General features: G+C 35.9%; 2 protein-coding genes across 3 annotated transcripts in view; one reads left to right on the top strand and one right to left on the bottom strand.

Moving 5' to 3' along the window:
• Positions 1 to 21,221, bottom strand: part of VAMP7 (vesicle associated membrane protein 7) — a 1,102,798-nt gene that overhangs the window by 454,428 nt on the left and 627,149 nt on the right. The window lies entirely within an intron of this gene.
• Positions 1 to 21,221, top strand: part of RNF128 (ring finger protein 128) — a 197,720-nt gene that overhangs the window by 155,858 nt on the left and 20,641 nt on the right. For both annotated transcript variants that reach the window (XM_049766677.1, XM_049766676.1), the window contains exon 3: positions 5,511 to 5,582. In XM_049766677.1, the coding sequence (XP_049622634.1) occupies positions 5,511 to 5,582 (72 nt within the window). The remainder of the gene's footprint in view (positions 1 to 5,510; positions 5,583 to 21,221) is intronic.

The raw sequence follows: 21,221 nt of genomic DNA, 5'->3' as shown, positions 1-21,221 counted from the left end.
TATGTACCACAGTTTCTTTAGCCACTTATCTATTGTTGGGCTTCTGAGTTGTTTTCAGGGGTTAGAAGTCAGTAGATTTACTTTTGCAAAACATGCAATGTATTTTAAGTGGTAATATGTTGTGAACTTATTTATTAAATATAAACTCTTTGAAATTTGTGTATCTGTACAATTTTTACTGGAATATCTTAAGCAAATAAATAAAACTTCAGCATTTTTGTTAGATAAAAAATTTTCTAAGGATACCCATGACATTCTTCAAAGAAGTTGGTAATACACTCCTGAAGGAAGATGCAAATTAAAACAACAATGAGGTGTACCATCTCACACCACAGAGACTGGCACACATCATAAAGAACTACAACAATCAGTGCTGGTGGGGATGTGGGGAGAAAGGAACTCTCATTTACTGCTGGTGGGAATGCTGTCTAGTCCAGCCTTTGTGAAAAACAATATGGAATTTTCTCAAAAAACTGGAAATTGAGCTCCCTTATGATCCAGCTATACCACTCCTAGGAACACAAAAAACCCAATACAAAAATGTCCTCTGCATGCCTATGTTCATTGCAGTTCTATTTAAAATGTTCAATTTTTAAAGAATGCCATGTTTAAATTTTAAACATGAAATTAAAATTTTAAATGTGAAATTAAAAATTTTGGTATAGCTTAACAATTTAGCTTGTCTTGGAAGTTCAGCCTAAATCAAAAGCAAATAAATAACAGACCTATATAATTATCTTCATGGATAAGAGTGATAATAACATTTTAATAATTGGGATAATGATTAAGGTTCTATTAAGAATATTATATTATAAGTATTCTTTTGGTTTTTGAGTCACAAACCGTGGAGCTCTGGGATTATTTCTGGTTTTGTGCTCAGAGATGGCCATATGCAAAGCACACACCCTACCTGCTGTATTAGTGCTCTGGTCCCTCTGTTAAGTATATCAGTTGGTGTTTGGGATACACTCTAGGAACAAGATGGAGGTGGGTCAACACTGGTTGTGGAATTGGCCCTGATTCATTGTATCTCTGAAACCCAACTATAAAGCATAATGATCTCAATAAAATAAAATAAAAATTTTAAAAAAGAGTAATAGTTGGTGATCAAAACTCTAATTTCCTCCCCCAAACTCTGATTTTTTAAGTGAAATAAAATAAACTTATTTTAAGTAAATTAGCTCAGGGAAATTTGAGGGGAGGGAGAGACATATTCAAGAGAAGATTGGGGCTTCTCTAGAATGAAAACCCAGAGTTCACATCTCATGTTGAGATGTAAGTCAATCTTTGATAAAACAAGGCCTCACATGACTCTCCAAAATTAATTTCAAAGTAGGACTTCCTCCAAACTGAACTACCAGATTTAGATTTCTGTACCTATAGAAATTTTTTAAATCAATCTTCAATATTACTGTCAAATGTAGTTATACCAGCTATCTCTTAAGACTAGGGAATGTGAGGGGAGAATCTTTGGCATAAAATACTTGATTTGTCCTCTCCAAGTCACAATAAGTAGCAAATTTAGAAGGATTCATAGATTGGACAATAACTAACATTGACTTTTTTTCTTATTCCTTGTATTTCTCTTCTTCACAAATAACATAGCAGAGCAATAAAGGAAAGATCTGGGCTTTTAGAGGAGGGCTGGACGTTACAGCCCACTTCATGAACCTCACCACGAAGAGTGATGAGTTAGTTAGAGAAATTACTACAGTGTGAACTATCCTAGCAATGAGAATATATGAGGGAAATAGAAAGCCAGTCTAGAGTACAGGTGGGGGCGGGGAGGGGAGGAGGGATATTTGGGACATTGGTGATGGGAATGTTATACTGGTGATGGGGGGGTGTCATCTTATATGACTGAAACCCAACCACAATCATGTTTATAACCAAGGTGTTTAAATAAAAAATATTTGGGGCCGGGTGGTGGCGCTAGAAGTAAGGTGCCTGCCTTGGATGGACCGTGGTTCGATCCCCCGGTTTCCCATATGGTCCCCCAAGCCAGGAGCGACTTCTGAGCGCATAGCCAGGAGTAACCCCTGAGCATCACCGGGTGTGGCCCAAAAACGAAAAATAAATAAATAAATAAATAAATAAATAAATAAATAAATAAATAAATAAATAAATAAAAAATCCTGGGCTTTTAAACCAAATTTAACCTGGGTGTGATGCATAACTCTGCAACTATTAAAATCTTACTGAATTTTAATCAAACTTGTAAACCCTTTCCCATCTATAAAAATGCATATTAAAATGTTATTTTACGTGATTATAAATGATTACACAAGATGAAATATCTAAAACGCTTAAGGTTGAACCTTACACATTGTCAGGTAAGCGACATGTGCTTTAAGCCAACGTTTATCAACCTTTTTCCAACCATTTCACCCTTTTTCATTTTGTCCCCTGTCCTGCCAGTTGGTCTCCTAGTATCACATTGTGTCCCTATATATGTGATTTTCACTTATGGTTTACTTGGAATATCCTGAGGCACATAAGACCCAATTGAGAAATGCAGTTTTAAAACACTATTTCCAAATTTAAATGTAGTAAATTAGAGGATTTCAGTGACTGAAACTGTGAATTGGATGAGAAAAATCATTAAAATATTTTCATTTTCTAAGCCAACTGGACAATACAGGAACACGAAAACAAAATGACTATGGCCCCACCTTTAAACTATTCACAATAAAACAAAAGAGAAAGACACATTAAATAATAGAGTTACAAAATATGATAAAAGTGGAACAGTTTGCTATTGGAATTTATCTGTTGAAAGCAAAATCTGATGTGCTAGAAAACCTTCAGTAAAGTATATTTAATGTATATTGTGTAGCAAAATAAATATATCTTGAAGTTTTATTAAAGAATAAAATATAAATTATAATTTGTATTGAGACATATTGTCCTTAAATACCGAGTGACTCAGAAATCTGGTTGAAATATAACACAAACATAATTTAATATTATCTACTTGGTCTTAAATTTTGTTCTCATTTTTCCTTTGTTGTGGGGGGCATCAAATGGCAGTACTCTGGGAAACAGGCATATAGGGCCCATGTAGTAAAAAGGATTGAACCAGGACCTCACATGCACAAGACATGTGTTCTGCTAGTTAGCCAACATCCATGCCTGCCCCTCACACTTCATATTTTCATTATAGAGGAATGAATGAATTTTTGAAAATCTCAGAATCCATGTAATAGTGTTATTTTAAATACTGATGTAACATTTTGCAAGCTTCATTCAAGCTCTAAAGATACATTTTGTACTTATTTCCAGAATCATGTGCCTCACGTTCAGACTAAAATAAAATGGCTTTTATTTCCTTTAAAATAAAGCTGAATAGAAGAGAGATACCATAAGTATTCACATTTCCTTTTAAAGAAATTTCTTTTAAACATCAGCATGACTCTGTTGAACTTTGTTTTGTGCTAGGCTTAGATCTCTTGGATCTTTATTTTCTCACAGAAACCTCCCAAGAGGTTCTCAGGAGTCCCAGATGCTCTACTGGTAATTCTCGACCAACCAGGCAGGAGGTTCTACATAAGGGCCCCAGGGTGGAATGCCTCCGGGGCCCTATGGTGATAGGAATAAACAGGCCACCCTAAAGGTACAGTTGCTGTGTTCCAGGATTCTCAGAGCAGTACTCTGCTATTTGATGGACCTTTAGGGCTTGAAAGTATAATTGAGATTGGATGCATGCCGGGCATGCCCCATAACTGCCCTTTTTTGTTTGTTTTATGTGCCTGTGATTGGAGGAGTCAACCCCAGGGCTTCATACATTCTAGGCTTGCATTCTTTCACTGGGGACTCCTCATAAATAAGAGCCTTCCTTAGGATCTTCTGGAATCTTAGATTATGCTTGTATTTTGTGTAGCTCTCACTTTTCTTTTGCAGAGAGCCCCTACTGTTCTCATCAACACAGACTGGGAACATTGCATTTAAAGATTGTCTTTGATACCTCTTCTCAAATTAATTTGCCCTAGTTTTAATTATGATTAAATAGTTAAATTTTTAGCATTTATGCCAAATAAGTCCATAAGAACTAGCACTGGAAACTCAGACACTATGACTGAATTTTAGCTAATGATGTAAATACATTGGCACTGTATCACCTCCTTGTGAGAACATTTCCCCAACTATGTTGAGGAGCTTGTTGCTAAAACCCAGACCAGAAGTGCCCCAAATTTTTAGAATATGCAAAATGGTTGTAAAAGATCAGGCTTATCATTAACTGATTTCAATTCTTACACTCTTTGCTCTTATTGGGTCAATATTTATCACCATTTACATTTTTTATCCTTTTGAAATATAAATAACTCATGTTCTATGTAAAAAAGAAAGCAGTAATAGTAAATCTAACCCAGAGCCAGGATGTTGTGGGCAGACTGCATACACCATGTAGGAACTGACCGCAATTTACTTAACCATAAAGTCAAAGGGTAGAAAGACTTTCAAAGGTAATAGATTTATAGATTTTATATTTAATAGAACTTTAGAATATGGGAAGCAGAGTTCTAGTACCAGTGCTATCAGGGAGATACTCCAAGCTCTTTTGAATGGTGACTTGCTCATATTTGAAATGGATATTTTCTCTCCTTTAGGGATATTTTGTGAAGTTTGAGATAATAAATATAGGATCAGAAAGTTAGTATAGCAGGTAGGGCATTTGAATTGCGTGGCCAACTGGTTTGATCCCTGTTACCAGAGCACCACCAGGAGCAACTACCAGGTATAGCACTAGATCTTCAAAAAAGTATTTGAAGAGCTGTACTACTAAAGGATATACACTTTTGGAAGATAATGCTACCTCATTGAAAAGGAAATATAAAAATTATAAAATATAATTATACAATAATTATAAAATCCAAAATAATAAAAATATAATTATAAATAAAATTATAAAAAGAAAGAAGTATTAACTTTTATCCCAAAGCTAGTCAAAAAAGACTACCTTAGATCAAGGAAAAGAACACTTGACTATTCTTGAGTGGTACTGACACAAACCAACTCTGAGATTTTGAGCAAAACTTCCATCATCATCGGCCATCTGCTCAAAATTAAATAGTGTTATACAATTTTCCTTCCCATAAAGCTAAATCCAAAAGTGAAAAGCCATTGATTCGCACCTCTTTTCTTGTAGGGGCTAGGCTGTCATTATAACTACTTCTACTATAGTAACTACTTCTGCTATTTTTCTGCTTAGAAAACAATAGATAGTTGTCACTTTCTTGTGGTAGAAGTATAGAATTTTAGCTAATTAACTTGGCAGTAAACCATATATTTTTTGTTTGTTTGTTTGTTTTTCGGGCCACACCGTTTGATGCTCAGGGATTACTCCTGGCTAAGCGCTCAGAAATTGCCCCTGGCTTAGAAAAATAGGATAAAAATAATTTATATATTATTGCTTGCATGATAAATACTTATTACTCTTCCATGCTTCTTCTGTTTTTCACAAAATTTCTCTTGAAAATAATTTTCTAATACCTATTTTCCTCTTATTCCAGAGGCAATTGAAGGCAGATGCTAAAAAAGCAATTGGAAGGCTTCAGCTACGCACACTGAAACAAGGAGACAAGGTACAATTATGGTTTTCTATTATTTAATTAAAAATGCATCACATATTTGACATAGTTGATCATAATCCATTTGTTTCCAGATAACTGAAAGCAAGATTATTGAAAAAAAGAAATAAAAAGATTGAAAGAGAAGAAAAATAAAGTTTAAAAAGAATAAAGAATAAAGAAAAAGAATAGTATCTAGTACATTTATAAAAAATAGTTGTATCTCCATTGTCATTAATACAATGGCAGAAGGTTTAGTAAGCTCTTATTAGATGTCCATTCTGTTAAATTGGGGTGATCCCTTAGGAATGATAGCTTCAAATAAATGGAATTTCTCCAGAAATTCAAAGCACTATTACTAATACTTTGACTTTAGTGGCATGTACTCAGCTGCCAATCCTCCTGGAATACCAAAGATATGGGGAGGGTGCCCACACTAGCTCCAAAAATGTCCTGATGATATCAGCCCCCAAAACAGCATACTTAAAGTATGGACAGATTGGTGTCCATGAAGAGAATCATAGAGGTTCACAAACAAGGCAGAGCCATTGGGAAAACAACGATTCTTTGAGATGGAGGCAGCAAGCATGGCTATGGTACAGTGGGGTGCTTTGCCCACCTTGTCTTCCTGAGATGGCCAGCTTTCTGCTGTGTGAGCCAGTGTAGCCATAATCTTTTCTGGCTTTATTTACATTACATTTGAGGAAAGAGTGAATCTATGGAGCTTTCCCAGTTCAAACATGGTGACTGTTTGTAAGCATGGTTACTTATAATTTTCTTAAATAATATTTTTTAAAGAAACCCTATCAAATTATTGGTAAAACTGTTCTTCCAAAAAGCACTTTCTATCAAAACTCAAAAATCATACTCATATTTTATCTGCTAAGTATAGACTATAAGTGGTAATATATACCATCATCATCCTGTCCCACTAGAAATATAATGAGATCCTAATCCATAAAATACCTCCTTATATGGCAAAAAGGACTTTGCATGTGTTTTTAAGAATCTTGAGATAGGGAGATTATCCTAAATGATACAAGTAGTTTCTAACAATCATCAAACAGTTTCTAACATCATCAGAGTCCTTTTAAGAAGGAAGAAATAGAATATTTCACTATAATATAGTAAGATATGAGATTGTGGAAGCAAAATATCAGAGTGATATGAGAGAGCATTGAGCCAAGAAATGGGCACATCATTTAGAAGCTGAAGTAATTAAGGGATTCTCCGATGATATCTCTAGAAGGAACACAGCACTGCAAACAATGTACTATTTAGACTTGTTTTCTAGATTAATAAAAATATTAGTTTTTGTAAGTCACTAAATGATGGGTTTTTGTTACAGCAGCAGCAGGAAACAAAGAAATTCTTTACTACAGCTTTGATGAGGACCAGCCATTCTCAGATTTAGGACAATTTGAACATTACCATTTATATGGAACATGTCTCAAAAATAGCTTACTGAAAAAAGATATATCAATTATAACATCACCCAAATAGTTAAATATTGAGATATAATATTATATCATAAATATGTAAGTTCTATGTTCTGGAAACTAAGAAATTAATGAAAGGCAGAACTTTTATAAACAAAAATAAATGTGGATTTATAACATGTTCATAGATCAAAAAGCTTATTTCTATAGAGAGGTCAGCTCCTTCCCTCTTGAGTTTCTGGACTCAGGACAATTGTAATGAAAGTCCTTGGAAATCTTTTATAGAATTTGATAAACTGGTGTTAACAGCATAAGGAAAAGATAAGGAACTGGAATAACCAGAACAATTTTGATGAAAATACATTTGGATGTCTCACATGACCTGCTTTTTGTGATTATTTTAAAGCTACAGTAATAAAGACTGTGTTATTGGAGATGAACTTCATCTTTAGATCGGAGTTCATAAGTATACCCATATATATGTCACTTAATTTTTAATGAAGCTGTAAAAACAATTCAATGACAAAAAGATAGCCAATGGTTGACTGTAAGTGAATGGATATCCATACAGAAAAAACCTTCAATCCTCTATCTACTGTATAACCACTAACTCAGAATGTATTGAAGACGAAAATATAAAACATGAAACTAAGTGATTTTGAGAAGATATTTTTGGAGAAAAATTTTCTCATAATGTGAGTTAGGCAAAAATTACTTAGAAAAGACAATAAAGCAAGTTTGCTAAAGGGGAAATATATTTTACTTCAAGACATCAAAAGAGAGACGCAAGAAATGGAGGCAGACAGAAAAAACTTGCAGTTTTTTGCTCCTCTTTGTCCAAGAGGAGCCATTTTCACTCCAGGTCAGTGTTTGCCAAAGGAAAGAGTTGCACTACAATGTCCAGGACAATTAGGGAGGGGTCTTCCAGTCAAAAGACCCAAAAATTGGAGGTATACAGAAAGACAGTAGGTACACTTCTATTTGAATCAACAGAAGCGTTTTAATCACAGGTCAGTACAGCCTTCGGGGAAGAGAAAAACCAGGGTCCAGGATGAGTTTAGGCAGGAACAGCCCAGCTACCCCAACTAGGAGCTGCTCAGCCACATATTCCTAATAAATGGACACAGACAGACACCAGCATCAGGGTCTTCTTTGACACAGAAAAGATGTTTTCACCCTAAGTTGGTGCATCCTGAGGGAAAGGGATGCAGTAGAACAAGGAGATGACCTGAATACTGAATTAATATAAACAACCTATATAAAATGAATTTTGAAGATGTTAATAAAACTCAAACCATGGAATGGACAGCCAATAAGACTCACGAGGATATGAGATTAGAAATGAGAAAATGTCAATCATCAAGGACAGAACTAAAATCGTTTTAGGTGAAATGAAAAACTCTAAAAACTCTTCATCTACAGAGGAAGGCCTCTTTAGCACAGAAACAGCTGCTGAGAACAGGATGAGTGTGCTGGAAGATGAACTGCATAACACTTCCATCCAACAGCAGAAGTTGGAAAAGAGTCTTGAAATAATTAAATGGAATATAGAAAAATCCTCAAAACTAGCAAACAGATTAAAATAGAACTTTGGTAGAATTCAACAGAAACAGCTAAAGAATCTGAGGCAGTCAGAAATAAAACTCCTATTAAGAATCAAAAAAGACACCATTCATGAGTAGTTCCCAGTGATGGAGTGCATGTAACCACATCCTGGATGCCCAAAGTGCGCCATCTAAAGTAGACCCAAATAAAAACACCCCAGGGCATATCTTAATCAGAATAATAAAAAGCATAAAGATATAATAATGAAATCAAAATCAGTCAGAGAAATTTCATACAAATAAGTATTGTTAAGATTACCAGCAAATTTATCACAAGCAACATTCTAGGCCTGAAAGCAGTAGTGGAATATAATGAAATAATGTCAATGAAATTATCCCTTAACGAAAATATTTCACCCAGGGTTGGATCAATACCAAAGTGGGTCGAGCATTAGCCTTGCACATGGCCAACATAGATAGAGCATTAGCCTTACAAATGGTCAACCTGGCTTTGAACCTTGGCATTCCATATGGTTCCCTGAGCCTGACAGGAGTGACTTATGAGTGCAGAGATAGTAGTAACCCTGAGTTTCACCATGTGTGGATCAAAAAACAAAAATAAAGCTAAAAAATGCTTCACCCAGCCAAGTGAACATTGTCTCACTCAGAGGTAGAGAACTGGAGAAATACCTCAGCCTCCCACTGCTGCCTGGGATACTGCACCAGCCAATTGAGCACCAACCTGCCCAGAGGGACAGAGCCAGAGGAGTGCAGCCACTCCAATTTTTCCATGACCACACACTTCTCCTAGTCAATGAACACCAGCATGGCATATAGAAAACACCTCACTGCAAGTGTGACAATGGAGAAACAATGCATATTTCCCCTATGCTTAGAGAATGAATATGGTAGCTATGATGACCCAACTAGTATTAACCACTTATATAGCTTTCAGATAAAGACTTTCAAGAATAAATATGGAGGATGTTCAAAGAACTCAGAGAAATCATAGAATGAGCTATATGAACCCCAACCAATAATAAAGAAGATAGGAAAGCAAAATTAAAAAAAATTCAAACTGAAATAACAGAGCTAAAAAAGGTAGTTGAAACAAAAAACTCACTGGAAGGCCTTACCTGCAGAGTAACAGCTACTGAGGACAAATAACTAAGATGGAAGATTAGCTGCGTAACAAATACATACAACAGAGGAGGCTTTAAAAGAACCTTAAAATAAGTGAACAGACGATGTAAAACATCTTCACAGAATGTGAAGAGTTAAATATAGAAGTCTGGGATAAATTCACTAGAAACAATATAAGAGTCATTGGGGTCCCAGAGGCCCAGGGAAAAAAAAAGCCCCATGAAAAATCAACAATCAAGGACTCATTGCAGAAAATCTCCCAGAGCTAAAGAGTGCATGTGATGAAATCATGCATGCCTGAAAAGTGCCAGTTAAAAGAAATCCAAAGAAAAACACCCCAAATCACATCATAGTCCCAATGATGAATAATACAAATAGGAATAGAATACAGAAGGCAGCAAGATAAAAGGAAAATACATACAGAGAATCATCCTTAAGATTACAGTAGATTTATGACAAAGAGCTCTCAAGACCTGAAGACAATGGTGGGATATAGTGACAACTCAATAAAATGAATATTTCACCAAGAATACATCACACAGCCAGACTTAAGTTCAGGTCTGAAGAAAAGATACACAGATTTATGGATAAACAACAGCTCAGAAAATTTACATACTCAAAATCAACCTTAAAAGAATTAAAGGGTCTACTTTAAGGTAAGGCAGATCCAACAAGCACACCAAACTCCTACAAGAAAATGATACTTAATCCCATGACCATCATCTATCTCAATATCAATGGACTAAATGCATCAGTTAAGAGACACAGAGTGGCAAAATGGATCAAAAAATTGAATCCAACATTTTGCTGCCTGCAAGAAAAATACCTGAATAGTCAGATCAAACAGATTGAAAATCAAAGACTATAGAACAATCATTCATGCAAACAACTTCCTTAAAAAAGGCTAGGGTTGTCATACTAATATAAATGACAAAAACTTTAGTCTTAAAAAGGTTATATGAGATATAGATGAAAATTTCTTACTAATCAAGGGAAGAAATCACAATTCTAAACATATATGCACCCAATGAGGGGCCATAAAAATATATAAGATATTGTGGATAGGGCTCCCTGTGTGTGACACCAGGTGGGGAAAATCCACGAAAGTACACCGGCCCTGTGGGGCCCAACTGTGAAAAACTGTGAGTGTGACCTGTATATGTCTGTCTACTGTCCTCTTGCGTGAAACTCTTGCGAGTGGGGCAAAAAGAGGCTCCAGAAAACTCGCTCGCCCAGAGGCCATTTTCAGGGAGGGACTACAGAGCATGAAAACCGGCAAGACTTTGCAAAAGCCGGCTCCCTGTGTGTGACACCAGGCGAGGAAAATCCACGAAAGTACACCGGCCCAGTGGGGCCCAACTGTGAAAAACTGTGAGTGTGACCTGTATATGTCTGTCTACTGTCCTCTTGCGTGAAACTCTTGCGAGTGGGACAAAAAAAGGCTCCAGCGGACCACAGCCGCTCCGCTTCGCTACGCGGCCGGGCACTCTTTCTAAGGAAAGAACTCCATTGCAACAAGAAGGAAAAATTACACTAAGAACGGTGCTATATCACAGAAGCAAACATTTCTCTCCGGACTGTCTTCTCTGTTGCATGCTCGGGCCTAAGATTTGACCCAGTGTGAGGCTTCATCCACGGAGGACTCCCCTCCCTTAGAGGCAAGTCAGCCCATCCAGAAAGGGAGGAGCCAGAGGAGTGTGCTGCCTGCATCATATAGACAATGAATACCACCACAACATGTAGAAAAACCCACAATACAAGTGTGACAATGGGAAAGCAACGCAGGCCAGCATCAGACATAGAGAATGAAGATGACAATTCTGAGGACCAGATAATGACCAACCAACTAATCAACCTCTCAGATAAGGACTTTAGACTAACAATATGGAAGATGCTCAAAGACCACCAAGAAACCATGGATCGAGTTGAACAGAACACTAATAAGAACCAAGAAAATATGAAGACAGAAATCACAAAACTCCAAACTGAAATAACATGTCAACTAACAGGACTGAAAAAGTCAGTAAACGAAGTGAATGACAAAATGGATAAGCTCTGGGACAGGGTATCAGAAGCTGAGAATAGACTTGGTGCTGTGGAAGATAAGATACATAACAATTCCATACAGCAGGAGAGATTGGACAAAAAACTTAAAGCAAATGAGCAGACAATGGAAAAATTAGTCAAAGAATGGGAACAGATGAAAATAGAAGTCTATGATAAGATCAACAGAAACAACCTAAGAATCATTGGAGTCCCAGAGACCCAGGAAGAAAATTTCCAGGAAGAATCAATGGTCAAGAACATCATTAAAGAGAAACTTCCAGAGCTAAAGAATATATGTGATCAAATCCTGCATGCCCGAAGAGTACCAACCAAAAGAGACCCCAGAAAAACCACCCCAAGACACATCCTAGTCACAATGACAAATCCCACAGATAGAGACAGAATTCTGAAAACAGCAAGATCAAAAGGGGAAATCACGTTCAAGCAAGCTTCCCTGAGATTTACAGCAGACCTGTCACCAGAAACACTCAATGCCAGAAAGCAGTGGTGGGATATTGTGACAAGACTGAATGAAATGAATGCTTCACCCAGAATACTATACCCAGCAAAACTCACTTTCCGGTTTGAAGGAAGAATACATGGTTTCACAGACAAAAAACAGCTCAGAAACTTCACAGACACAAAACCAGTCTTAAGAGAAAAACTGAAAGACCTAATCTAAGACAAGACTACCCAAAAGACACACCAAATTTCGAAATAAAGATGGCGTTAAATCCCAGGACAATTCTTTCTCTCAACGTCAATGGACTAATTGCACCAGTTAAGAGACACAGAGTGGCTAAATGGATCAAAAAACTCAATCCAACCTTCTGCTGCCTACAAGAAACGCACCTGAATAGTCAGAACAAACATAGACTCAAAATAAAAGGCTGGAGAAAAATTATCCAAGCAAACAACACCCATAAAAAAGCTGGAGTGGCCATACTAATATCAGATAATGCAAACTTTATACTCAGGAAGGTTGTAAGGGACAAAGATGGACACTTTATATGAATCAAGGGGTACGTAGAGCAGGAAGAATTCACTCTCCTAAACATATATGCACCGAATGAGGGGCCAGCAAAATATTTAATACAACTGTTGACAAATCTGAAAAATAATAACAACAACACAATAATTGTGGGGGACCTTAACAAGGCTTTGTCAACACTGGATAGGTCAACCAGACTGAAACCCAACAAGAATATACTAGACCTGAGGAGAGAAATGGAAGAAAGAGGCCTAGTGGATATATATAGGACACTCCATCCCCAGAAACCTGGATACACATTCTTCTCCAATGTACATGGGACATTCTCCAGGATAGACTACATGCTGGCACATAAAACATACCTCCATAAGATCAAGAGAATAGAAATTTTGCAGACTACCTTCGCTGTAAAGATAAGTAAAGATGTGAAAATGCTATATAGAGAAAATTACAAAATACTGCTTCAGTAAATAAAAAATGGCACACAGATTTGGAGACATGTACACTGCTCATGGATTGCGAGGATTAACATCATTCAAGTACCATTACACATAAAGCATTGTACAGATTTAATGCAATCCCTATAATAATTCCCATGCCATTTTTCAAAGAAGGGATCAAACACTATCAAAATTCATACAGTTAAATAAATGACTGTGAATAGCTAAAACAATTATTGGCAAAAATAATGGGAATAATCACTTTACCCAACTTTAAACTGTACTATAAAGGTGTAGTTATAAAAACAGCATGATATTTGAATAAATTCAGACCCTTAGGTCAATGGAATAGACTTGAACATCCAAAGATAAAACTACTGGTATAAAAACAATTAATTTTTGCTAAAAGAACAAGGAATACAAAGTGGAGCAAGGAAGGCCCCTTCAACAAGTGGTGCTGGGAAAACTAGACAACTATAGGCAAAACAAGAAACTCAGATCTCTCCTTAACACCATACACAAAGGTCAAATCAAAATGGATTAAAGACCTTGATATTACTCTGGAACCATAGGGTACATAGAGGAAAACATAGGTAGAACAATTTATGACATTGCAGTCAAAGACCTCTTTGAGGATGAAACACCACTGGCCAAGCACGTAGAAGCATATATGAACAAATAAGACTACATTAAATTCAGAAACTTCTGCACTTCAAAGGTAATAGTGACTAGGATACAAAAGTATGATTATATTTTTATTTCCACTCAATGCTCATGAGACTGCTTTGCCCCTGGTACCAGCCACTTCTTTCTCAAATTGTAGGAAGATATAGAAATATGAGGCAGCACAAGATACTTCATATTCTATAGTTATGATTAAAAAAGTGGGCAGGAGCCCATCTAAAAACTATAAATATGAATTTTTAAGAAAAGGGGGTGGTATCATGATTTTGGGTTTTTCTGTTTGTTTGCATAGGCATATGAAGTATTGGGGAAATTAGAAAGGAAATTATCATGGCCTAAGAGACACATTATGTCTCCACCGTTGAAGCATACTGTAATGAGCCCAACTGTAGGCTCTGAACCTGTTTATTATTGAATCCCAAAGTCTTTCTTTGGTGCCAGGAAAAGTTCTGCTTAGTAGTGGTTGTCAAAGCCATTTCTTTGTAATTGGAGTCTAGGATAGAGTCTTTCTTTATGGTTCTAGAAGTTCTGCTCATTCATAGTTGTACTCAGACTTCTGTATTTAGTTATTTTGGTTTTTGCACCATTCAGAGGACCGAGTGTCTTTTATATCATCTCACCATTAGGTGATGAGGTACAGCAACCTGAACTTAGCTTAAGTTGTTGCTGTTTCCTCATCGACAAGGCATCCTATGAATCTACCCTGGACAAGTTGGTACCAGAGCTGTATTAGTGAGAGTTTATTCCTGGTGCTGCTGCAGGGAACTGTGCCAGTTCTAAGGTTGGGATCTGGGGTTCAGTGTTGGACAGTAGATGTTTGATCACATGGGGTCTAAGTTGAATATATGTTCAGGCTGGAAGGCACCCCTATATTATGAAATTTATGAGTTCTTATCCCTAGTAGATAAGAACTTGTTTCTATACTTAAGATTTCCCTCATTTTAGTGTGCCTATGCAAAAAGGAATGATGCCATATTATATTGTTGATGTATTTGGGGGTAAACATGACAAGCTATACAATTCCTGTGCCCTGGTTTTGACCTGAGCTTTATCTCAAGCAAGACTATTTTACTAGAACCTCTTGATAGATCACCTAGCTCTATGTCAACAAGGATATGCTGATTTTGCATAAAAGGATGACTTTGTAGGTATATACAGTGCCATTCATTTTTAGAAATGGTGAATATACTTTCTTCTCCAATGTATAAGGGAATTCTCCAAGATATACCACATGCTGGACCAAAAAAATACCTACATAAAATGAAGAAAATAGAAACTATATCAATTGTATTTTCAAACTAAATGCACTGAAAATAGAAACGAATTACAAACAGAAGCTGAGAATTATCTTTAATACCTGGAAATTAAAAAGCTCACAACTAAAAATCCAGTAGATCAAAGAGGAAATCAAAGGAGAAATTAAAAGATACCTGGAAATAAATAAGAATGAAGACATCAATTATCATAATTTGTGAGACACAACAAAGTCTTATTAAGAGGAAAACTTCTAGCTTTTCAAGCATTTGTAAGGAAGGAAGAACCTATATAAGTAATTCAATGCACAGTTTAATAAAATGGAAAATGACCAACAAAATGACTCCCCCCCAAAAAAGATAGGTGGAAGAAAATGATTGAACTTAGAACAGAAATTCTGGAAATAAAAAAGTGCAAAATACCAGTGTAAGAGATGTTTTTTTGAGACAATGAGATCAATAAACAATTAGCAAGATCCACAAAGGAAGAAAGTGAGAGTAATTTAATAATCCTAATAAGAAATTTAAATTGGAATCAAATGGCTTTCTAAAAACTGAAGCCCAGGTCTAGATGGATTCACTAGTAAATTTTTTCAAACTTTTCAAGAGAACCTTCTACCAATTCTTATCAGGCTCCTCCAGGAAATCGAAGAAAAAGAAACACTCCCAGTTTCTAAGAAAATAACATCACCCTGATACCAAAATCAGTCAGAGACACCACAAAAAAGAGAATTACAGATAAACACAGATGCAGAGGGACTCAACAAAATATAAGCAAATGGAATCCAACAACTTATCAAGTTCATAAACCATGACCATGTAGGATTCATTGCTGAGATGCAGGATGGTTTAACATATGCAAATCAATCAATATACATTTATATAAAAGAATATAAAATTATTTATATGATCATAGCAATAAATGAAGATAAATCAGTTGACAAGACCCAGTACCCATTCATGATAAAAAAAAAATCTTTCAACAAGATTTGAACTGAAGGGACTTTTTCAGTATAGTCAGAGCCATTTACCAAAAGCCCAGGGCAAACATTATACTCAATGAGGAAAAATGTAAGTTTTCCTCTAACATCTGCACAAAACATGTCTATTCAGTACAACATTGTAAATATTTGCGATAGCACTTAGGCAAGAATAAGATATCCAGAGCATCCAGATAGGAAAGGAAGAAGTCAATGGCTCACTGTTTTCACATGACACAATACTATATTTAGAAAATCATAAGGACTTTACAATAAAGATTCTAGAAACTATAGATTTGGGTTTGGGGGGTGGGCCTCAGCCATTGATGCTCAGAGCTTAATACTGACTCTGTACCCAGAAATTGTACCTGCCAGGTTTGGGGAACCATATGAGATGCTGGGGATTGAACCTGGGTCAATCCCAGGTCAGCTGCTTGCAAGGAAAATTACTCTGGGCCAGAAATAATAGATTTGTATAGTAAAATGCTAGGCTACAAAATTATATACAAAAATCCATGGCTTTTATATATACAAATAATGAAAGAGAACAGAGCTTTTAAAAATCATTTTAACAATTGTGCCTCAGAGAATCAAATACATTGGAACTAGCTTAACTAAAGAAGTAAAAGAAAGGAAACTGCAGAACTGTGCTTCAAAAAATAAAAAAGGACACAATAAAATGGAAATACACCTCTTGTTCATGGATTGGGAGTATTAACATTATTAAAATAGCAATAATTACCAAAGCACTGTACAGAATTAAATCCAATTCCTGTATGGATATCTATGACAAATTTCTTTTCCTTTGTCAGTTTGTTTTTTGCCTCGTGGCCTCTCTCTGAGTGCCAAAGCCATACTGCCTTTTCTTTATTCTCAGTACAAATTTCAATCAGGTGGGGAGTGTGGAGTAAGATCCAGGTAGACTTTTATAAATTAAAGGACTAGGTGAGAAGGAAAGAGGAAATTGGGGGAACACCTTTGTTTTGGGTTAATAGCTGGACGTCATTTTACAGTCTTTAGCAGATATTTCTAAAAAATATGATCTGTATACTAGGGCATTGGCAATTTGGAATCAGCTCAGGACAGCAGGTGGAATTGGTGAGAGTGTCTTTGCTTTTATTACTTTGTGTCAAGTTGAATGTCCAAAGTAATTTGTCAATACCTTCTCTAAACATCAGTTTTAGCAACTATAAAATAGAAATAGTAGTGTGTCACAGAACTAACTGGAAGTTTTTGTGAGCTGAAAGCACATGCATGATGCTTATCATCCTCCCTATGAAGTGGTAGTTGTCACTTTATGCAACTTCCTCCACAAAGTTTCACCAAACTTGGGACCCTTTTTCTTTCATAGTTTTTCTGTGGTTAAAGAATAGATAATTGAATTAAAAATTCAGTAATAATTTATAATAGTAACTTAATGTAGAAGTACCAGATAAATCACGGGATTTCTAGTTAAGTTTGAATTTCAAATCAACAAGAAAACATCTAAGTATAGCTATGTACCCAAGTATTATTTTTATCTTTATTGAAGCACCATGATTAAAAACATGTTTGTAATTGGGCCTCAGTCATAGATAAAACACCCCCCTTCACCAGTGCAAATTCTACCACCAACTCTTCCTCTTCCCCAACCCTCTGTATTCAAGACAGGCATTCTACTTCTCTCACTCATCAACATTATCTTGGTAGTTCTTAGTGTAGTCATTTCTATAAGTGCGTTCACCACTCTTTGTGGTGAGCTTCATATCCTGAGCCAGTCTTTCTGGCCCTCATCTCTATTGTCTCTTGTCATTATTATAATAATATCTTTTCTTTTTCTTTTCTTTATTTTTCCCAATTTCTTCCAGGATCTCACGTTTTGTGGCATAGAGTTGCTCAAAGTAGTCTCTGGTTACCCTTTGGATCTCTGTATTATCTATAGTAATTTTCCCCTTTTCTTTTTTTAATTAATATCTTTATTTAAACACCTTGATTACGAATATCATTGTAGTTGGGTTTCAGTCATGTAAAGAACACCCCCCTTCATCAGTGCAATGTTCCCCTTTTCATTTGTAATCCATTTTAAGTTTTTCTCTTTCCATTTCTTTATGAGTTTTGCTAGTGTTTTATCATCTTGTTTATTTTTCTTTCTTTTTTTTTGAAAAACATTAAGAAACATTATATTTCTATTGTATTCATGACATTGGGCCATCTTTAATTTCAGCCTTGGTTTTCTTTCTTTAAATTAATATCTTTAAATACCTTAATAACTAATATGATTGTAGTTGGGTTTCAGTCATGTAAAGAACAACCCCCTTCACCAGTGCAACATTCCCATCACCAATGTCCCAAATCTCCCTCCTTCCCACCCACCCCCATCCGTACTCCAGACAGGCTTTCTACTTCCCTCATTCATTCACATTTTTATGATTTATGCTTATTTTTTCAAAGAACCAACTTTTGCTTTCTTTGGTCCTTTGGATTGTTTTTTGAGTTTCCACTTCATTAATTTATGCTCTAAACTTTTTTTATTTCCTTCTGCCTACTTATTTTGGGTTCATTTTATTGATAGTTTTCTAATTTATAAGCTGTATAATTAAGCTATTTATATAAGCCCCCTCTTCCTTCCTGATGTGTGCTCGAAACTTTGATTTTGAGTCTGTGTTTGTTGTGACTATTCAGATGTGTTTCTTGTAGGCAGCAGAATGTTGGCTTCAGATTTTGATCCATTTTGCCACTCTGTCTCTTAACTGGTGCATTTGGTCCATTGACATTGAGAGAGCTCATTGACATGGGATTTAGAGACATCTTTGTGTAGAAGTTTGGTGTGTATTTAGGCCTGTCTTGTCTTAAAATAGACCTTTCCATTTATCTATTAAGGCTGGTTTTGAGTTGGTAAAGTTTCTGAGCTTCTGTTTATCAGTGAAACTATGTATACTTCCTTCAAACCTGAAAGTGAGTCTGACTGGGTGCAGTATTCTAGGTGAAGCATTCATTTCATTGAGTTTTGTCACTAAATCCCACCACTGCCTTCTGGCCCTGAATTTTCTTGTGACAGGTCTGCTGTAAATCTTAAGCATGCTCCTTTGAATGTAATTTCCCTTTTTGATCTTGCAACTTTCAGTATTCAATCTCTATCTGTGGGGTTCATCATTGTGGCTAAGATGTATCTTGTGGTGCTTTTCTTCAGATCTCTTTAAACAAGTATTCTTCGAGCATGCAGGATTCAGTTGCATGCTGTCTTTAGCTTTCTGAGTTTCTCTGTAATTTGTCCTTGACTTGATTCTTCCTGAGGATTATCTTCCTGGGTCTCTGAGACTTCAATGATTCTTATGTTGTTTCTATTGAGTTTATAAAAGACTTCTATTTTCATCTGTTCACAATTTTTGAGGATTTTTTCCATTGTCTGATCATTTGCTAAGGTTCTTTTCCAATCTCTTCTGCTGTATGAAATTCTTCTGCAGCTCATCTTCCAGCTCATTGGTTCTGGTATTCTGTTAAAGAGGCTTTACATTGAGGTTATATTTCATCTACCGATATTTTTAGTCCTGTTATTTCAGTTTGAAGATTTCTGATTTTTATTTTAGTGGTCTGTTAAACTCGATATATGCTTTCTTTGAGTTCTCTGACCACCCTCCATATTTCTACTCTAAACTTCTTACCTGAGGGGCTAATTAGGTGGTTGGTTCTTTTCAGGTCATCAGAGTTGCCATCTTCTTTGTCTATGCATGCTGTTGTCCTGTGTTGTTTCCCCATTGCCACGCTTGTAGTGTGGTTTTTACTACATGTTGTGGTAGGGTTCATGGGTTTATTTTCCTTATAGGATTGCATTAAATCTGTACGATTCTTTGGTATGTATTGACATTGTAATGATATTAATCCTCCCAATCCATATGCAGGGCATATATTTCCATTTTTTCTTGTCCTCTTTTATTTATGGAAACAGTATTTTGTAGGTTTCTTTATATAGGTATTTCACCTCTTTAGTTAAATTGAATCCAACTTACTTTATTTTATGAGGCAAAATTGTGAATGGGATTATATTTTATTAATTTTTCCTTTTTAATTATTTGCATATAGAAAATCCATGGAATTTTGCATATTAAGTTTGTAGCCTAAAACTTTACTATGCAAATCTATTGTTTCTAAAAGCTTTTTGTGAAGTCTTTAGTATTTTCTAGATACAGTATCATGTCATCTGCAAATAGCGATAGTTTCACTTCTTTCTTTCCTATTTGGATGACATTGTTGTATTTTTCTTGTTATATATTGTTGTATTTTTCTTGTTATGCTTGTTATGACAAGCATTCCTGTACTATATTCAATGGAAGTTGTAAGTGGGACAACCTTGCCTTATTCTAGATCTTAGAGGAAATGCATTTAGTTTTACCAAATTGAGTATGTTTGTAATGATTTTGTGATAAATGACTTTAATAATATTGAGGAAAGTTCCTTCAATTCCCATCTTTTCTGTCACACCAGGCAGTGCTCAGGGGTTACTCCTGGCTCTATGCTCAGAAATCGCTCCTGACAGGCTCAGGGAACCATATGTGATGGCGGGACTCAAAACACTGTCCTTCTGCATGCAAGGCTAATGCCTTACCTCCATGCTATCTCTCTAGCTCCAATTCCCATCTTGTTAAGAGTTTTTTTTTATCATGAATGGGTGCTGGTCCTTATCAAATGCTTTATGTTCTGCCAATATACTGGGTCCCTGAAGGTACATGGGACAATCACTGCTGCTTGTGTGGGCAGGGCAGGGTCACCACACTGTGCTGCCACTCTCACTGTTTCGCCTCTGGGTGGAAGGACATGATCATCTTGCTGTTGCTCATGAGGACAGGGCAGTCATCATGCTCCACTGCCAATCTTTTTGGGTTGCCTCACATTAAACATTTTAATGGGAAAAGCTAACTATAGAACTTGTAAAATTGGAATTCTGTGAATTCTAAAATGAGTAAAGACGCATTAATCAGGGCTAAATGCTTCTCCTTGTGCTGTTCCCCTATTATTTTATTCTATTACCATCAGTATAAATAATTTTCTTGTAAAATTTTAAAATATGACTGTATTATCAATAGTTGCCATATTTTATATAATGTCCTCACACTATTCAACGTATTACTGAAATAATATACCCTTTTCCAATCTCTGC

The sequence above is a fragment of the Suncus etruscus genome, chromosome X (genome assembly GCF_024139225.1).
Source record: "Suncus etruscus isolate mSunEtr1 chromosome X, mSunEtr1.pri.cur, whole genome shotgun sequence".
In the NCBI taxonomy this organism is placed as follows: Eukaryota; Metazoa; Chordata; class Mammalia; order Eulipotyphla; family Soricidae; genus Suncus; species Suncus etruscus.
This window is presented reverse-complemented; position numbering and strand designations above follow the sequence as displayed.